The sequence below is a fragment of the Candidozyma auris genome, chromosome 1 (assembly GCF_003013715.1).
Source record: "Candidozyma auris chromosome 1, complete sequence".
Taxonomy (NCBI): domain Eukaryota; kingdom Fungi; phylum Ascomycota; class Pichiomycetes; order Serinales; family Metschnikowiaceae; genus Candidozyma; species Candidozyma auris.
Window position 1 is genome coordinate 1,749,130 of NC_072812.1, and position 15,249 is coordinate 1,764,378.

General features: G+C 43.5%; 9 protein-coding genes across 9 annotated transcripts; 4 read left to right on the plus strand and 5 right to left on the minus strand. All coding sequences in view use genetic code 12, as the record gives it.

Moving 5' to 3' along the window:
• Nucleotides 1–268: 268 nt before the first annotated feature.
• On the plus strand, nucleotides 269–1,795 carry CJI96_0000808 (uncharacterized protein; the record flags this gene model as incomplete). Its single annotated transcript, XM_029035055.2, has 1 exon — nucleotides 269–1,795. One exon carries the CDS (start codon nucleotides 269–271, stop codon nucleotides 1,793–1,795), a length of 1,527 nt encoding a protein of 508 aa, XP_028890297.2.
• A 26-nt stretch (nucleotides 1,796–1,821) lies between these two features.
• Nucleotides 1,822–3,189, minus strand: CJI96_0000809 (uncharacterized protein; the record flags this gene model as incomplete). The annotated part of the gene is made up of 1 exon (XM_029035056.2): nucleotides 1,822–3,189. The coding sequence occupies one exon, from the start codon at nucleotides 3,187–3,189 to the stop codon at nucleotides 1,822–1,824; it is 1,368 nt and encodes a 455-aa protein (XP_028890298.1).
• Nucleotides 3,190–3,287: 98 nt separating this feature from the next.
• Nucleotides 3,288–5,084, minus strand: CJI96_0000810 (uncharacterized protein; the record flags this gene model as incomplete). The annotated part of the gene is made up of 1 exon (XM_029035057.2): nucleotides 3,288–5,084. One exon carries the CDS (start codon nucleotides 5,082–5,084, stop codon nucleotides 3,288–3,290), a length of 1,797 nt encoding a protein of 598 aa, XP_028890299.2.
• A 629-nt stretch (nucleotides 5,085–5,713) lies between these two features.
• CJI96_0000811 (rRNA-processing protein UTP11) lies at nucleotides 5,714–6,451 on the plus strand (the record flags this gene model as incomplete). Its single annotated transcript, XM_029035058.2, has 1 exon — nucleotides 5,714–6,451. The coding sequence occupies one exon, from the start codon at nucleotides 5,714–5,716 to the stop codon at nucleotides 6,449–6,451; it is 738 nt and encodes a 245-aa protein (XP_028890300.2).
• Nucleotides 6,452–6,500: 49 nt separating this feature from the next.
• On the minus strand, nucleotides 6,501–7,361 carry KTI12 (Kti12p; the record flags this gene model as incomplete). Its single annotated transcript, XM_029035059.2, has 1 exon — nucleotides 6,501–7,361. The coding sequence occupies one exon, from the start codon at nucleotides 7,359–7,361 to the stop codon at nucleotides 6,501–6,503; it is 861 nt and encodes a 286-aa protein (XP_028890301.1).
• Nucleotides 7,362–7,457: 96 nt separating this feature from the next.
• On the plus strand, nucleotides 7,458–8,561 carry MTG1 (putative GTPase; the record flags this gene model as incomplete). Its single annotated transcript, XM_029035060.2, has 1 exon — nucleotides 7,458–8,561. The coding sequence occupies one exon, from the start codon at nucleotides 7,458–7,460 to the stop codon at nucleotides 8,559–8,561; it is 1,104 nt and encodes a 367-aa protein (XP_028890302.2).
• Nucleotides 8,562–8,571: 10 nt separating this feature from the next.
• Nucleotides 8,572–10,449, minus strand: YKU80 (ATP-dependent DNA helicase YKU80; the record flags this gene model as incomplete). The annotated part of the gene is made up of 1 exon (XM_029035061.2): nucleotides 8,572–10,449. One exon carries the CDS (start codon nucleotides 10,447–10,449, stop codon nucleotides 8,572–8,574), a length of 1,878 nt encoding a protein of 625 aa, XP_028890303.2.
• A 591-nt stretch (nucleotides 10,450–11,040) lies between these two features.
• CJI96_0000815 (uncharacterized protein) lies at nucleotides 11,041–12,984 on the plus strand (the record flags this gene model as incomplete). Its single annotated transcript, XM_029035062.2, has 1 exon — nucleotides 11,041–12,984. One exon carries the CDS (start codon nucleotides 11,041–11,043, stop codon nucleotides 12,982–12,984), a length of 1,944 nt encoding a protein of 647 aa, XP_028890304.2.
• Nucleotides 12,985–12,992: 8 nt separating this feature from the next.
• Nucleotides 12,993–15,083, minus strand: GLC3 (1,4-alpha-glucan branching enzyme; the record flags this gene model as incomplete). Its single annotated transcript, XM_029035063.2, has 1 exon — nucleotides 12,993–15,083. One exon carries the CDS (start codon nucleotides 15,081–15,083, stop codon nucleotides 12,993–12,995), a length of 2,091 nt encoding a protein of 696 aa, XP_028890305.2.
• Between the last annotated feature and the right edge of the window lie 166 nt (nucleotides 15,084–15,249).

A 15,249-nucleotide genomic window follows, 5' to 3' on the forward strand; every position in this document is an offset into this window, starting at 1 on the left:
GGTCGTCCAGGGACCGGTGTAACGGGTATTGGTATGGGTATCATCTGAAGAATGATATTATTAATGTCACTTGTTAACATGAAATCCACTATGGATGTTTGTGGATGCAATATTAGTACCAAGAGGTTCACCAAACATTCTTCTTTGTATTTTGGGGTAGAGTTTTCCTGGCCTTGTTGAGTCTCGTAGCTGGCTGCGAAAGCATTCTTGCTCGCGGTCTGCACTCATCACTCATACATACCAACCAGCTACTCCACATCCTCTTCCCATGTACGAAAACCTCTACAAATATGCCACGGACGCCATTGCTGAAATTCTACCGATAGACAAGAATCTGTGCAAAGAGATGGTAAAGTATGCCCTCTCGCTACCGTCTGACCATGAGCTAGAGTCTCATTTTCTCGATATTCTAGGGCCCAGCGACGCAACTTTCGACATTATCAGAAACTTCAAGCAGATCAAAGAAGAGGAGGACAAGAAGCGTCAAGATGAAGAACGACTCCGAAAAATGAGAGAAGAACGGGCAAAACCCTCTGCTGCTGCCGCCCTTGCTCCTTCCGGCAGCAAGGGGAAGAACGCATGGGGAGCTGGACAAGAGAAAAGGGGCAATTCAGGCGCCAGGCTCAATGCTAATAAGAACTCAGTCACCATATCTGAGCTTGCTGACGCAAAGCCCTCCGGCAAGGCTACCCAAGCTACTGCAAAGAAGCGGAAGAAAAAGAATCTCGACAATTTGAAGGACATTGAGGCTGCTCTCAATGATCTCGAGGTAGAAAGTGCCGCCAGCGGCCTAGATAATGCTATAAGCTCTCGTCGTGTTTGTAATTGCATGGCTACCAGGCATCCTCTCTTTGAAGTTGCTCCTAACTGCCTTAATTGTGGGAAGATTATCTGCTCAAAAGAAGGTTTGCAGCCGTGCTCATTCTGTGGAAAAGAGCTTCTTCTGTCGAACGAAAAGAAGGAGATAATTACGATTTTGCGGTCAGAAAGGGATCAAAGTGACAACAAAAAGGAATTCCATCATATGGAGAGACCATCTCTGGCAACAGGAAAGGCCAAGAAGGGCATCAAGGTCTCAGTATCCGCAGGTGAGAACCTTTGGAAGGCGCAGGAGGCAGCCTTGGCCGAGGCAGACGCTGAGCGAAAGAGGGTGAGCGCCATGAAGGAAGAGGAGATTAAGAAGAAGAAGGAACTCGAGGAGCTGCTTAAAGAGATCGAACACTATGAAAAGACTAAAGACATCAACCCAGATCTCCTAGAGGCTCAGAACAGGCTAAACACATTGCTTAACTTTCAAGCTACTGGTGCCGAAAGAACCAGAATAATAGATAATGCTGCTGATTTTGAGATGCCCTCCGAATCCAGTGCAAGCATGTGGCTCTCCCCAGTGGAGAGAGCGTTGCAACTCAAAAAGCAGCAAAAGCTACACAGAAAAGCCGAGGAACAGAGAAAACAACGAATTGGCAGAACAAAGAAAGTGGTGGAAATGGTTATTAAGGACGGGAAAGTCAAGATGGTAGAGAAGCACATTGAGACCGAAGATACTGGGGAGGATGACAGGGAAATACAGGAGTTGCAAAACGATTTACACAATGAGAGGTTGGAGCAAGAATCCACCATGGCAAAGAATGTGTGGGATTACGAATGTGATGGAAAACGGTGGAACAGACCAGTGTATTTGGGAAATGAGAAATCGAATGGAGGGCAAGATGTCACGGATGCCCCCAAGCATTCGAAGGTTCAGCCTGTTGATAAGGTGGACAGTGATGAACTTATAGTCGCCTTGCCTTCGTGATGTATATGTATATAAAAAGGATCATTTCACCGCCTTCTCATTCTCAGCTTGAACCTCTTTGAGCGAGGATCATTGATCTTAAGTCTTTGAAAGTTGCCGCTGATGGGCTTGAATGTTCTACTTTTTTTCAGCAGCTCACCAGCGTGTAGTGATGGTTTGGTAGTGACGACTTCAGGCTCCAGGGTATCACAATCTGTTGAGTCATCATCCTCTGACTCCCCCTCATGGTGCCCCATCAACATCCTCATTTCCTTTTCTTTAATCTTTTTGATTTCATCGTGAACATTCTTGCCTTCAAAAGACTCAACCTCGCCATCTTCTTCCCTCGGCTTAATCTTCCACCTCCTTGTCGTTCTCTTCTGTGTTATTCTCTTCCTTTTTTTGCCAAACGTAGATGCACCTATATTATCATCCTGCTTCTCCCCCTCTTCAGCAATTTCCTTTTGCATCTCTAGCATGAGCTCCAGTTCAACTTCTAATTTAAGCAGTTCATCGAGCTGAAGGCTGACAGCTTCGTTAAAGACATCAGTCAATTTTCTGTTGTTCCCCAACGATGACATTCTTTCAAGCTTTATTGGGGATGGTGATATCAGAAACTTCGAGTTTTCAAGCTCAAACTTGATTGGAGTTTGAGGTAGCATAGTTGTGTGTTTTGATTTGCTAGCTGAATTTGTCTGTAAGGGCAGCTCAGGCTCATCACGAAACAGAAATTTGTTGTTGACTTTGCCCAAGTAAAATGGCGTCTCTTCGTTAACTCGTTGAGTCTGAGTTACATGCAACGTTTGACCATGTTTTAGAGGAGACTGCGCCTGCTGTAGTGCCGCTGTAAGTGATTTCTTTGTCAGACTGTTAAACGCTGGAGTCAAGTCAGAATACTCAATGCGTCTCACTGCTTTTGTAGGTGTCTTGAATATGGCCCCGTCCTTCAATGGAGATGAATTGAGGGTTTTAGGGACTTTGCTAGCAATGTTTTTCGAGGGAGATGACTCTGGTGGACTCAAGAAATCGAATAATGAGAGAACTTTGCCGTTTGCCTGAGGCGTCGGCCCCAACTCCGCGTTAGATCGAGGGTGGCTCTCATCTGCATTTTCCTTTGACTCCTCGTTTAATTCAACAGGTAGTGGAACAAAGTCTATTGCATCTAGATGATTCTCCAGTATTTTGTTCGTCACTCTGTCATCTCTTTGTTTTAAAGGCTCGCTTTGGGCTCTCTTCTGTTTTGATTTCAAGTGGTTGTAGCTCTTGTAAGCTTTATATATCTCTGGGTTGGCCTTGACATCATCCTTTGAAGGATTTCTCCCATTGGCTTTTGCAAACGCCTTTTCCCATTCTTTTATATGTAGTTTTTGTCTTAGAAGGTCATTCTGTAAAGACAGGTCATTTTGTAAAGACATGCTAATTATGTTTTAACGCGACGGCCTGATACGCGCTGTGAGAACTGGTGCTGCCTACACGCGATGGTTGCAAAATAGCGTATGTACATGATTGATCCTCAGAGCTCTGCTATATATGTCTGAATACCTTCGAATTTGTTCTTGCCTAAACTCTCTAACATTGAACTGGCAGCTCTTTTAAAAGCATCCTTCTCGTTATCAGACTGAAATTTCTCCTTGTTTGCACGAAGCGATTGCATAACAGTTCCTCCTACTTCTGAGCCGTTATCCCAGTAGCGATTGAAGAAAAATAGGATCTGAGCACGATTATTGACGAGACTTAGGAAAACCATTAGTCTTAGCCATGACTGAAGGACGACTTCGTCCGATGGTGATACTCTTGAAAAACAAATCTTATTCCACTCTTCCCAAAAGATTTCCCATTTACCGGCATTGCCATAAGTGAATAGAATGAGTTCTTGGACAGGTGCGGTAAGCTCATGCCCAGCCTCAATCTTCTCCGTGAGATAATTCACGAGGCTTAAAACGTCTCTAGCTCTTTTGGACGCAATGCTAATCGAGGGACCTGGTTCTCTAATAATCATTTCGTCTCCATGGTGAATGATGCCGTCCACCATCTTGGGAGTCACGGGTTCTTTGTTCTCGTCGTATGCTAGTCTCCAAAGAAGGGGAATGAAATCGGGGTTGGTGATCATGGAGAAGCGTTCGTTTGAAAAGCTGTAAAGAGTACGAATAAAAGTAGAGAGCTTTTGAAATCTGAGGTCAGCGTGATGCTTCTCGAAACTCGCTTCGTTGACATCTGGAGAATCGAGTAGGAGCTTCATGTATTCGGACACATCCTTGGCTTTCTCCGATGCATAATCAAGGGAATCATCAAGAGCCAAGTCAATAGAAGCGTACTTGCTAAGTAACACTTCCTCGCATTTCTCGAATGTGACGATGGCCGGACGTATCAAATGAAGCGTTTTGTACATTTGAAACCTCAAACTATAATCACGAAAATTGGGATTCTCACATGCTTTGTTGAATGCAACAAGACGTTGCTCTAGTTCAGCATCCGTACTGTCCGGACTAAGGGAGTGCAATTGGTATAAATGCGTTTCCAAAGTCTCCAGACTCGAGTACAAAGTTTTTGCAGAAGTATGCAATCGCCTTATTCCACTGAAGATGTGATCTGATAATTGAGGAGCGCTTTCCTTAGGTGCATACTTCTCAGCATCTTCAGGCTTGCACCAAAGGGACTCGAGGTTCAATTCTTCTCTTCTCTCTTTCGTCATCATATGGATGTCAATATTTTCATGATGGCACATTATCCACGAGTTTGCAGATTTGCCATAGTCGTTTGCTGTTGCAGGGGGCCCTCTGGATGCCCTTCTGAGGAGCCTCCTCCGCATTATAGGTGACATGGCTCCACTGACCATTCCTTCCATTAGAGGGAAGTAATCATATGTGTGCTTAAGGTAGTGGCGAAATTCAGTCGCAGCCTTAAAGTTATGCTTCTCAGATTTACCTGAGCAGATCAAAATGTAGTCAACGCTTTTGTTTGTCGCCCTGAATTCGTGGCTGTCATCAAGTGTGGTCATGTCAAAGAGATGAATGTCCGTCATACCATACTTATTGGCCAAAAGATCACAGAACGTGGAAACTTCTTGAGGAGCATTCGTTGGAATTTCAGGGAGCTCAACTTTCTGTGTCTCCAGCAACGGCGAAGCCACATCTTCCCTCAAGTACCAAGGCACATTGATATCCTCTGTTGAATTCTCAGCTTTTTCATCAGTAGGCCGTTTCTCGACGAGTTTGTCTGATAGTCGTCTTGATAGTAGAAGAGTCGACGGAAGAGGCGTCTTGGCAACATGGCGGACAATTCCTTTTACATGAGTATTGAGCTTCAACATTCGATCTCCACGTTATATGGCTCGGTGAAAATCCAAGAATATCTTGAGTATGAAAGTCGTGTGTGCAGTAAACCAAGGTTTGCAGCCGACCATCAATACATACTTGAAGAGGTTTGAACAGGGAAGATTGAACATTATAAATAGAAATAATTATATTTTGTCAGATATAAGTCGGCTGTCAAGAAATTTTCAGATCTTTTGCACTGCGGCAATCGACCTATCAAATTTTGCAGGCGAACTGAGTACTAGTGTTGGAACACAAGGGAACCATAGAGCCCCATATAATGCTTGGAAAGGCTATGACATAGTAAAGAATGAGCTAATATACAGCTTTGGCTAGGTTTCACTGCAGAATTTCACATCGATCTGATATTGTGGTATCCCGTATCACTTCTACTCAAAAACTTGTACAAAGACTTTATACTCAAAGTCGATCACATTAGCAACTGCAAAATGGGAATCAGTTAAAATAATCGATTTAATATGAGTCAAATTTCAAAATTTGTCAAACATTTGAAGTTGATGACTTCAAAAAAGTACCCTCTTATCAGCGCCCTGCATATCTCCGATTCTACATTAATGCGATGAGGTTGTTTCACAGTGAATCTAATTAAGTAACTTCCACAGCGATGGCTAAGTTAGTGCACAATGTTCAGAAAAAGCAGCATAGAGAACGTTCGCAGACTCTGGATAGGGCAAAGTATGGCCTTCTAGAAAAAAAGAAGGACTATCGGCTAAGAGCTGCAGACTACCACAAGAAACAAGCTGCGCTCAAGGCTCTTAGACAAAAAGCTACACAATACAATCCTGATGAGTATTACCATGCTATGACAAGAAAAAGAACAGACGATGAGGGCATTCTCATCACTGAAAGGGAAGGTGAGTCTCTTTCCACCCAACAAGTGAAGCTTCTCAAATCTCAAGACTTAAACTATGTAAGAACAATGCGATTAAATGAAAGTCAGAAGATCGAGAAGTTGAAAAACAAGCTAGGCTTCAAAGCTGGCGGGAAACATACAGTCTTTGTTGATAATGAAGAGAGCCTTGAACTGTTCAAAGCCGAAAAGTTCTTTGATACGGATGAGAGCATGCTAGAAAGAAGAGAGAACAGACTCAGGTTAAATCAGCTCGAAACGAGCGAGCGTATCATGAAGGAGATAGAGTTTGATGACAAAGAAAAACTCGACAAGCAAAAGCTAGCAGACTACAAGCTTTTAAAGGAGAGAATGGAGAGAGAGAGGAAACTCAAGGAAGTTGAAGATAGACTAGAGACGACAAAAGAACTAATGAAGAAGGGTGCGAAGAAGAAGTTGTACGATGCTGATGGCGATGTGCATTTTAAGTGGATGAACGAAAGAAAACGTTGATTAGAGTTTTGGGAGCTAGGTTCTATTAAAGTTTGCAAACCATAGAGATTTATTCGTTATCGAAGGATGAATTGACGTAGTCAACAAATAATGGAGTAATCCGATCAGGTTCGATCTGACGCATTCGATTCAAAGAGATAAACGTTCTTCTGATTCTCTGAAGCTGAGCAATGCTCACTTTATTCACAGGAAGATCGATGAGTAAATCTTTTGAAATGACCACTTGGCCGCCCAAGGATAGTTGCTGATGCTGCAAGATCTTGGTAATGACATTTTGGGTGAGTGTATCTAACTGCTGAAGGAAGTCATTGCTGGAAGTAGGCTTAACCAATGTAGCAGCATTGGGAGGAGGTGGACGCTTTAGGACAAGAGCATCCCAAATTTCGTCCACTGGCAATGTCTCATTCTCGTAGTCTGTTACCAAAGTGAATAATGGAGAATCCCACCTTGCGTCTTCTCGAGGTTCCTCGTACCTCATTTGAAGTTGCTCAATTAACTCCGGACTCCATTTGTTACCACTCTCCTTGTTTCTTTCAAGGCATTTGTCCAAAGAACTCACGACGTGAATAACGCAGTGAGGTGTGACAACGCCCTTGGCCTCGCAGAAGAGCTGGTAGCGGAAACCTTTGATGTAAGAAAGAGAATTGAGAATAACAAAGGTCGATCTCGATAGGTCTCTTTTGACTGCAGACATCTGTGCTCCTCTCGCACTTTTCTCGGTGGCAGACTCTTTATAAGATTCAGGATTTACACCGATGCTCTCATCTGAGTGGTATACAATGTTATAGTTGTGACCTGGAGCGTTTGACTCCTTGGCAGCCTCAATTCTCTTTTCGAGTTCGCTAACGAGTTCTTTGGCCCATTTTGATTTCCCTGAGCAGGGGAGGCCCGTGAATGTGATTAGAGGCATTCTAGGTGTGTGATTGAAAATCGGTTCCTAGATATGTAGGTTGATCATCGCGATACATACACTAAAGACTAGCACCCCATTCCATCATCCACATCTATGTCATTTGTACCCAGAAGAGTCTTTCCGGATTATAGACTAATACTTTCAAACTTCAAAGGACATCATCAGAAAGCTCTCACGCGGTTTAGCTATTTAGCCCCGCAAGTTGACCTAGTGCTTGAGGTGAGAGACTCCAGAGCACCTATCTCCACAACTAATGTGTTGTTTGATAAGGTGCTAGCGAGAAAAGAGAAGATAGTTCTCTACTCCAAGAAAGATCTTTCAGTCTTGAAACCAGATCTACAAAAGAGGTGGCATGGTGATGAGAAATTTCTCTTTGTGGATGCCAGGAGTAACAAAGATGCGAGATCGATACTTAAGCTTCTTAAGGAGAAATACGAAACAATGTACCCGCCGCCTCCACTCGGACTTCGGACAATGATCATCGGTATGCCAAACGTGGGCAAGTCTACTTTGGTCAATACTCTCCGTTCCGTGGGATACGTCTCGCAACTACCTAAAAGTGTTTCGTCGAAGAAAAAGAAGGTTGCCAGGACTGGCGGTCAGCCCGGTGTTACCAGAAATACAAGTGAAGTCATACGTTTGAGTGAGGATCCTGACATTCTCGTTTACGATACTCCCGGAGTTTTTCTACCTACTGTGAGGGATAATGAAACAATGCTTTCGCTAGCCCTCGTTGGATGTGTTCATACTTCATTTGTTGATCCAATAATTTTAGCTGATTATCTCCTTTATGTTCTCAATCTTCAAAATTCAACAGGTAAAATGTATAGGACCTACATGGATCATCCCACAAATGACATCCACGAGTTGCTCTACAATATAGCTCTCAAGAGGAGAAAGGTCAAGAAAGATGGAAGCTTTGATGAGATTGGAATGGCGAATTTCTGGGTTGACACCTGGAGGCAGGCCCGCGATGGAAGATTCAAGGGTTTATTTGACAAGGAGGCCATTCTCGAAATTGAGGATTCTGAATTAAAGCAGATCATGAAGAAAGAGAAGAATCGCGTCAAAGAGACTGGCGTGTACACCAGAATGGTTGCAAGGTTGGGTGACGATGGCACAGCAACGTCGTCGAACCGTAAAAGAACAGCGAAAGATAGAGAATTCGATTTGCGCAATCAACTTTTCAAATTGTAAATACTAAGAGTTAAAACCCGAAGTCAGGAACAGCATCGTATTCTCCCTCATCAGCTCCATAATAACCTTTTGTATCAAATGTATCACCTCCTTTTCTTGGCTTCTTCTTCTTGAGATCCTCCTTCCTTACATACTTTATATCGAGCTCGTCAACTAGACCTCTTGATGTGTCCTTAGCACGGCGAGACAAATCCACAAATGAGGCCGAACTGGCACTATAGCTTAAGCAGTTCCGCAAATTGAAGAAATTTGAAGCAAACAGATCACTCTTGAGAACGTTTGAAATTAGGCTCTTCTGTTGTAGGAATTTATCTAGGTCATCCTCATCCAATGACCTGATTATGATTTTTCTCACATAGTTCAAAAGGCGGACTTGACTCGTGGATGATGTAGAAAAAATTTCTTTTGATGTGTTCGGCAATGGTAACTTGGACGACTGAGAAGTCCTCATGGTGACTCGATGATTATGGAGAGATTGTGAATCCTTCGTTTCTTGTTCAGTGAAAGTTTTGCTTTCGATGAACTGCTCCATCAACTTTGGCACAATTTTATCCAGTTTATGTTCTTTTAAACTTGGGAAGTTGCCTATATTCTCATCTTCTCTAAACGGTAACCTCACAAGAAGATAATTAAAGGAGTTCTTTGTACCATCCTTAATCTTGATTGGAATTAAAACACCTAATTCGACTTCCTTCGCTTGTTTTCTGACAAAACGTGCTAATGCAGCCGATTCCGTCTCCAAGAGAGCCTTAGCCAAAATGGTATGACTGAGGTTCGCTCTTAGTGTGGCAGCCTTCTCTGGGACAACGAAGAAGGTTTCACTAGTAAGGTAGGCCGGAGGTATACTTTCGGATTTGATGAATCCCAAAATGTCAAAGGCACTAAAGATTTTAAGTCTGGCTGATTCAGTTAAGTCATCATCAAGAGCAATGAGATCAAAATTTGAGAACTTGAACCCAGGAGTAAAATCCTTAGATTCAACCTCAACTTTGTGAAACTTTTTTGTGTCCACATCTTCCTCATCAGGGTACTCTGGTCGTTGATACTCCTCATTTTTCGACCAGACGTAATGTGACGATTTCCTCTCCAAACGTATGGGTCTGCCATCCTCAAGAATGTAGTCATGAAATGAGATAGATGACACATCTTTCTTGGCAGCAGGATATACCTCTACGGGCCATGATAATGCCAAGTCGTCGGCCTCACAAGCGTATGAACTGTCCTCGATTACAGCAAAGAAGTCAGATCCAAATCGTAGCTCTCCTCTGTATATTGGCAAAGGTCTTACTTTTTTGGCTGGAGGTACATTTTGAGCGGTGTAGCGGGCCTGCTTTGATGACATAATAATGAACTCTGCAAAACTTGGTTTCAAAAGCGCCCATTGCGAGTATGTCTCAGAAGATTCCTCGAGACCGTCTACCACCACGATCATGTTCACACGTAGGTTCTTTAGAATGTTGGGAATACCATCTGCTTTTTGCTCTGTGAGTGAACTCAATGGAGACTCATGTGACGTAAGCACCACAATGTTACGAGTGAAGGCTTTTGTTTTCGTGTCTTCGAGCAAGCTGAGGGAAAATATAAAAGATTGAAAGCTATCGCTTTGTGAAGACTCCCAGCTGTCATTGACCCGCAATTCTTTCCTGATCCTAACAAGCTGCTCGTAGCTCGGCGTCTCGAAATTCAGTAACACGTTAACCCCAGGAAATACCTTCTTCTCTGCAAGCTCATGTTTCGTAAGTGGGGAATGGTAGCCTACCACCGATACATAGTCCGTCTTGAGACCCTTCAAAAGCTTCCCTGATAAAACTTCGTACAAGTAATCATGAGAAGATGCCGCTGCGGGGTGCAAGTCAACCACAAACACGGTTAATTCTTTATCTGCCATGTGCAAAGAAAAGGCGATTCCAACAACTTGAGGCTCGCCTAAACCTGTAGTTAGTTAAATCGTAGGTTGTGGGCTGTTGCGGCTCGGGTATGCGCTAAGAGGAGACGTGAAGAGAATAGCTGCTTATGAAAAGCGGCATAAATCACAATGAAAATAGCCATGCCTCATGACCACAAGCCCACCGTGTCAATTGCAGCGTAAACTATTTCTTGTTGTGGAGGTTAGCGGTGAGCACCATACAAGCGCAACGTTGGATCTCGCGGATCGCCCGAAACAGAATCTGGTGATTCACTAATACAATAAAATCTGTAAGTTAAGTGGAACCTTAATAATCGAGTATTGTGCCACTTCCATGACTCTAGATTTCTTTCTTGTTCGCGAGACCAGTAAAAATGTCGAAGGCACCAGACCGTTAACCGAGTTGCAGTTATTCCACCTGCGCGGTTATAGTTTAACGCCCTCGATTTTTCGCCTGGCAGTAAACATTGTTTATAAGTTAGCGCTCCCATCGTCCAAGAATTACTCACAGTTTCTTTCTACACTTCCTTCTCCAGTGGAGTTTTAAAAACACTCTTTCATCCTCTTGAGAATATGTCCCAATTCAACCCAGGTGGTCCTCCTCCCCACCACAGTCACCAGCTGTCGTTGGATCAGCCTTTTCCTTACCAACATACCCTTCCACAACAGATCCCCTCCATTGTGGTCAATCCAATTAGTTCAGAGAAGAGATCTCGTGAGTATCAGGCTTCTGCACAGCTTCTTGCCCAGCCCCTGCCGTCAGCACAAGATCCTCGGATCTCCGGCCAAATGATCTATACGGTCCCTCTAAACCAAAGACAGCCTCAGCCGTACCCCGGAAGCTTCTACACCCCATTGCAGTCCGCACAGCCCCTATATCTTGCTAATCAACCTCCACTGAACCAGGTGGTTGGTCTGGAAGATGGCAGATTTGCTAGAGCACCAGCGCTTTTAAACCGCCTTCACAACAATGCTCCCTTGCAACCATTGATTCCGCTGCCGGCAGCGTTCAGCAGACCGAACGACTCGTCTGCGGAAATTCTGCCGACACTCCCGTCGAAGGAGCTGAGGACAACTTTCAAGCCGCTGCGGGTGAAGAAGAATCTGAAGCCAAAGATCAACAAGATCAGCCACGAAGCTTTAGAGTTGCAGTTTGCAAGGAAAAAGCAGGAAACTACATTGGCTGAATATTCTTTGGATGCTTTGTATGCTGAATTTGCTGATGCTTTGAAGATCGCCTCTCCAAGATCACCTATAGGAGCAGTGTATCAAGATGTTCTTGAAGATGAGTTGGAGAGCAAGCTTTTCGACTTATTCGTTCATGTCATTTCCAAAAGCATCGACTCCTTCCTACCCCAGGAAAGCTTCCAGAAGCTTGTTTCCGAGCTAGCGTTATACGAAGATACCAAGATGATCCTTAATGCCATTTTTTGCTTAAGCTCGTTGATTCTTCTGAGGATCAATCCTGACGCTATTGATCCTTCGTATCCACTTAAATACTACCAAAAGACGGTAGGAACTATCAGACATCATCTAAGTCGTCCCGATGCTGAAGATGAAAACAATGGTATACTTGCTCGTTGTCTTATGTCAACAATCTTATTATGTATCTACGAGCTCTTTTTTGTTGCAATTGACAGCACTTATGTGAAAGGTGCAGCGAGTATTCTTACATCGATCATGTCCAGAAGAAATCGATCTGAGAGTCTTCTTGCTAACTCGCCATTCTATCATACGTGTTTCTGGGCAATGTTCGTCTGCGATTTGATCTTGTCATTGAAGCTTGAGTTGCCAAATATGTACTCGTTAGAGAAAACATGGAAAGCGATGGATCCAATGTACTTTGAGTCATTCAACGATCTGAATTCCCATCTGGATGAGCCTGCAAGATCTGCAAAAGATGTTGAAGCATTTCTCTCGAGTTCTTTATTGACGGGCCAAAGCACTTTTTGGTGGCAGTACAAAGTGCTTTTGACTCTCAGCAGCATTAATGAGTTTACCAACTCTTATGATGTGATCACAGAAGATGATTTCACATCTAATAGAGAATTTTACAAATGGATGGAGCTCAATCAAAAACTTGAAGATATTGATCGTAACCTTCCTGTTTCATTAAAGCCCAGCGTTTCTCGTCCAGCATCTAGAGCAAGAGTTTTTCCACTTATTCTTTTTAAGGACGAGGCAACCGCTATTGTTGGGCTCAATTATAAATTAGCAAAAATCTGTCACTTCGTCAAGTTGTCCCAAAAATTAAGAGTCAAAGATACTTTTCTTGTTGAAGATCAGGTGGTGAAGTTTCCTTCGGATTTTCGTCTGAAGTTGTCCAAAGATCTTGTGGGCATACTACAAAGCTACCCAAATTCCAGCATATGGCCTGTTACTATTCACGCGTTAAGAGCGGCTTCGAGAAATATAGACAAAGAAGATGAAACAGCGATGAACCACCTTCGTGCCTTTACAAGACAAATGGTGCAATTCAGTCATACTCACCTGGATTTTGTTCCACCAGCTGCTTAAGACATATCTCACGCCCTAATTTTGTTCTTCAATTGTAACACTATGGCAGTTCTAGAAGGGATATAGATGAATAAAGCGTTAGATCTATTGTTCCACTGCTCTGGCAGAGTTACGAAGTTGAGTTTTTCTCCTTTTTCGTTTGTGTCTTTGATTCTCCCAAAACCCCCGAATTCCTCAGCATCCGAGTCAAGCACAATTTGATAGTCCCCAGCAGCTTCTACGCCAACTTTGTAGTCGGGGTAGGATTGAGTTGGGTGGAAGTTGAAAATGAATAGGAGGCCATTTCTTTCGAAGACCAAAACTTTATCAATTTCATGTTTCAAAGACACATAAGCCTGAGGGGTCAACAAGACACCGTATTCGGTGTCAAGCTTGAGCATGGCAGAATCGAAATGAAATAAGAATTTGTAACGCAAAAGATCGTCGTTAATCAAGTTGAATTGACGTCTCGCGTAATGATAAGAATCATTATTACCCTCTCTAGGGAAGTCTAACCATTCTGGATGGCCGAATTCGTTACCCTCAAAGTTTAAGTAGCCTTCACCACCCAAGGCGAATGTAACCAAACGAATCATTTTGTGTAAAGCAAGTCCTCTGCTTATAGTTTCTGTCATCGGTGAGAGAACAGACATGTTAGTGTACATTTCCTTATCCATGAGCCAGAATGCTATCGTTTTATCGCCAACCAAGGCCTGGTCGTGAGACTCGCAGTAAGCGATACACTTCTCTCCGTGTCTTCTATTAGTTAATGTAAAAACAATGTTGCCAATGTCCCACTCGTCGTCCAGTAAGTGCTTCAAAATCTTGATCCACATATCCGGGATAGCCATAGACAATCTGTAGTCAAATCCAATACCGCCCGCAGAGATCGGCAAACACAATGTGGGCATACCACTCACATCCTCGGCAATGGTTGTGAAGTTGGCAGGACCGTCATTATCCTTTATCTCATCAAGCAAGCGACGTCCGAGCATGAGGTAGGTAATAGCATCTTCATCGACCAAGTCTGAATTGAAGTACTCGTTGTAATCACCGCTGAAGCCGTAACTCAAACCGTGATGCTTGTACAACATAGAGGTGACGCCATCAAAACGGAAGCCATCAAACTTGTAAACATCGATGTAAAACTTCAAGTTCGACAACAAGAAACGCAATGTCTCATAATTGGAGTAATTAAACAATCTCGAATCCCACAAGTCGTGGTTTCCTTTGGCACCACCGTGGAATAAGTAGTGATCGGTCCCATTGAAATTATTCAAACCGTCTTCAACATTTTTGGAGCTATGAGAGTGAACAACATCAAGAAGAACTCTGATACCCAACCGGTGGGCCTCATCAATGAGTTCCTTGAGCTCCTCAGGGGTACCGTATCTGGAGGAGATGGCGAAGAAGTTAGTCACCTGATAACCGAAACTGGCGTAGTAGGCATGCTCCATGACAGCCATCAATTGGATGGTGTTATAGCCAAGCTTATGAATAATGGGCAAGGTGTTCTTGGTGAACTCCTTGTAGCTTGCGATCTTAGGCTCTGGAGACGAGATACCAACGTGCGCCTCGTAGACCTTCAACCCCTCCACATCGTTTAGCTCAGGTCTTTTTTGTTTGAAAGTGTAGGTCAGAGAAGGATTCCAAAATCTTCCCTCGTAAGTCGTTGTTTCCTTGTTGAATGTTGCTCTTCTGACCCAAGGATCCAATCGGTAAATGCGCTCTCCAGTGCGAGTCACCATCGAGATTTTGTACTTTGAATCGTGAGGAACGGCAAAGTCCTCCTTCACTGGAGGAATAGTGAGACTCCATAATCCAAAGTCGTTCACCTTTTGCAATTGGTGCCTTTCCACGTCCCAGCCGTTGAAGTCACCCACAAGCGATACCAGCTGTACGTCAGGGATGTACTCGGTGATGGTAACCTCCTTAGTATCCGTGTTGGCGTGAAGGCCATACCGTTCGTATGAAGAAGCAAACTTGGCTAAGGAACCCTCAGTTTTTTCCAATGTCTCGAGCCATTGACGGTATTGCAACTGGCGGCTGATGAGCTGGTTGGAGTATGGTTCCAACCAAGGATCGATATCCAAGGCTCCCTTAATGAGTGATTTGGACATGATAAGAACTTAAGAAGAAAAAAGTAGTCGGAAAAAAAAAAAAATTGAAAGAAAAAGTAAAAAATGTTGGTAAGTGTGACTTGCCAGGGAATTGGCCGCTTTAAATTAATGTCTTGGAGGTTAGGGTCCGCTACTCACTTTACCTCTTGCTTCGGGGAACTATGGA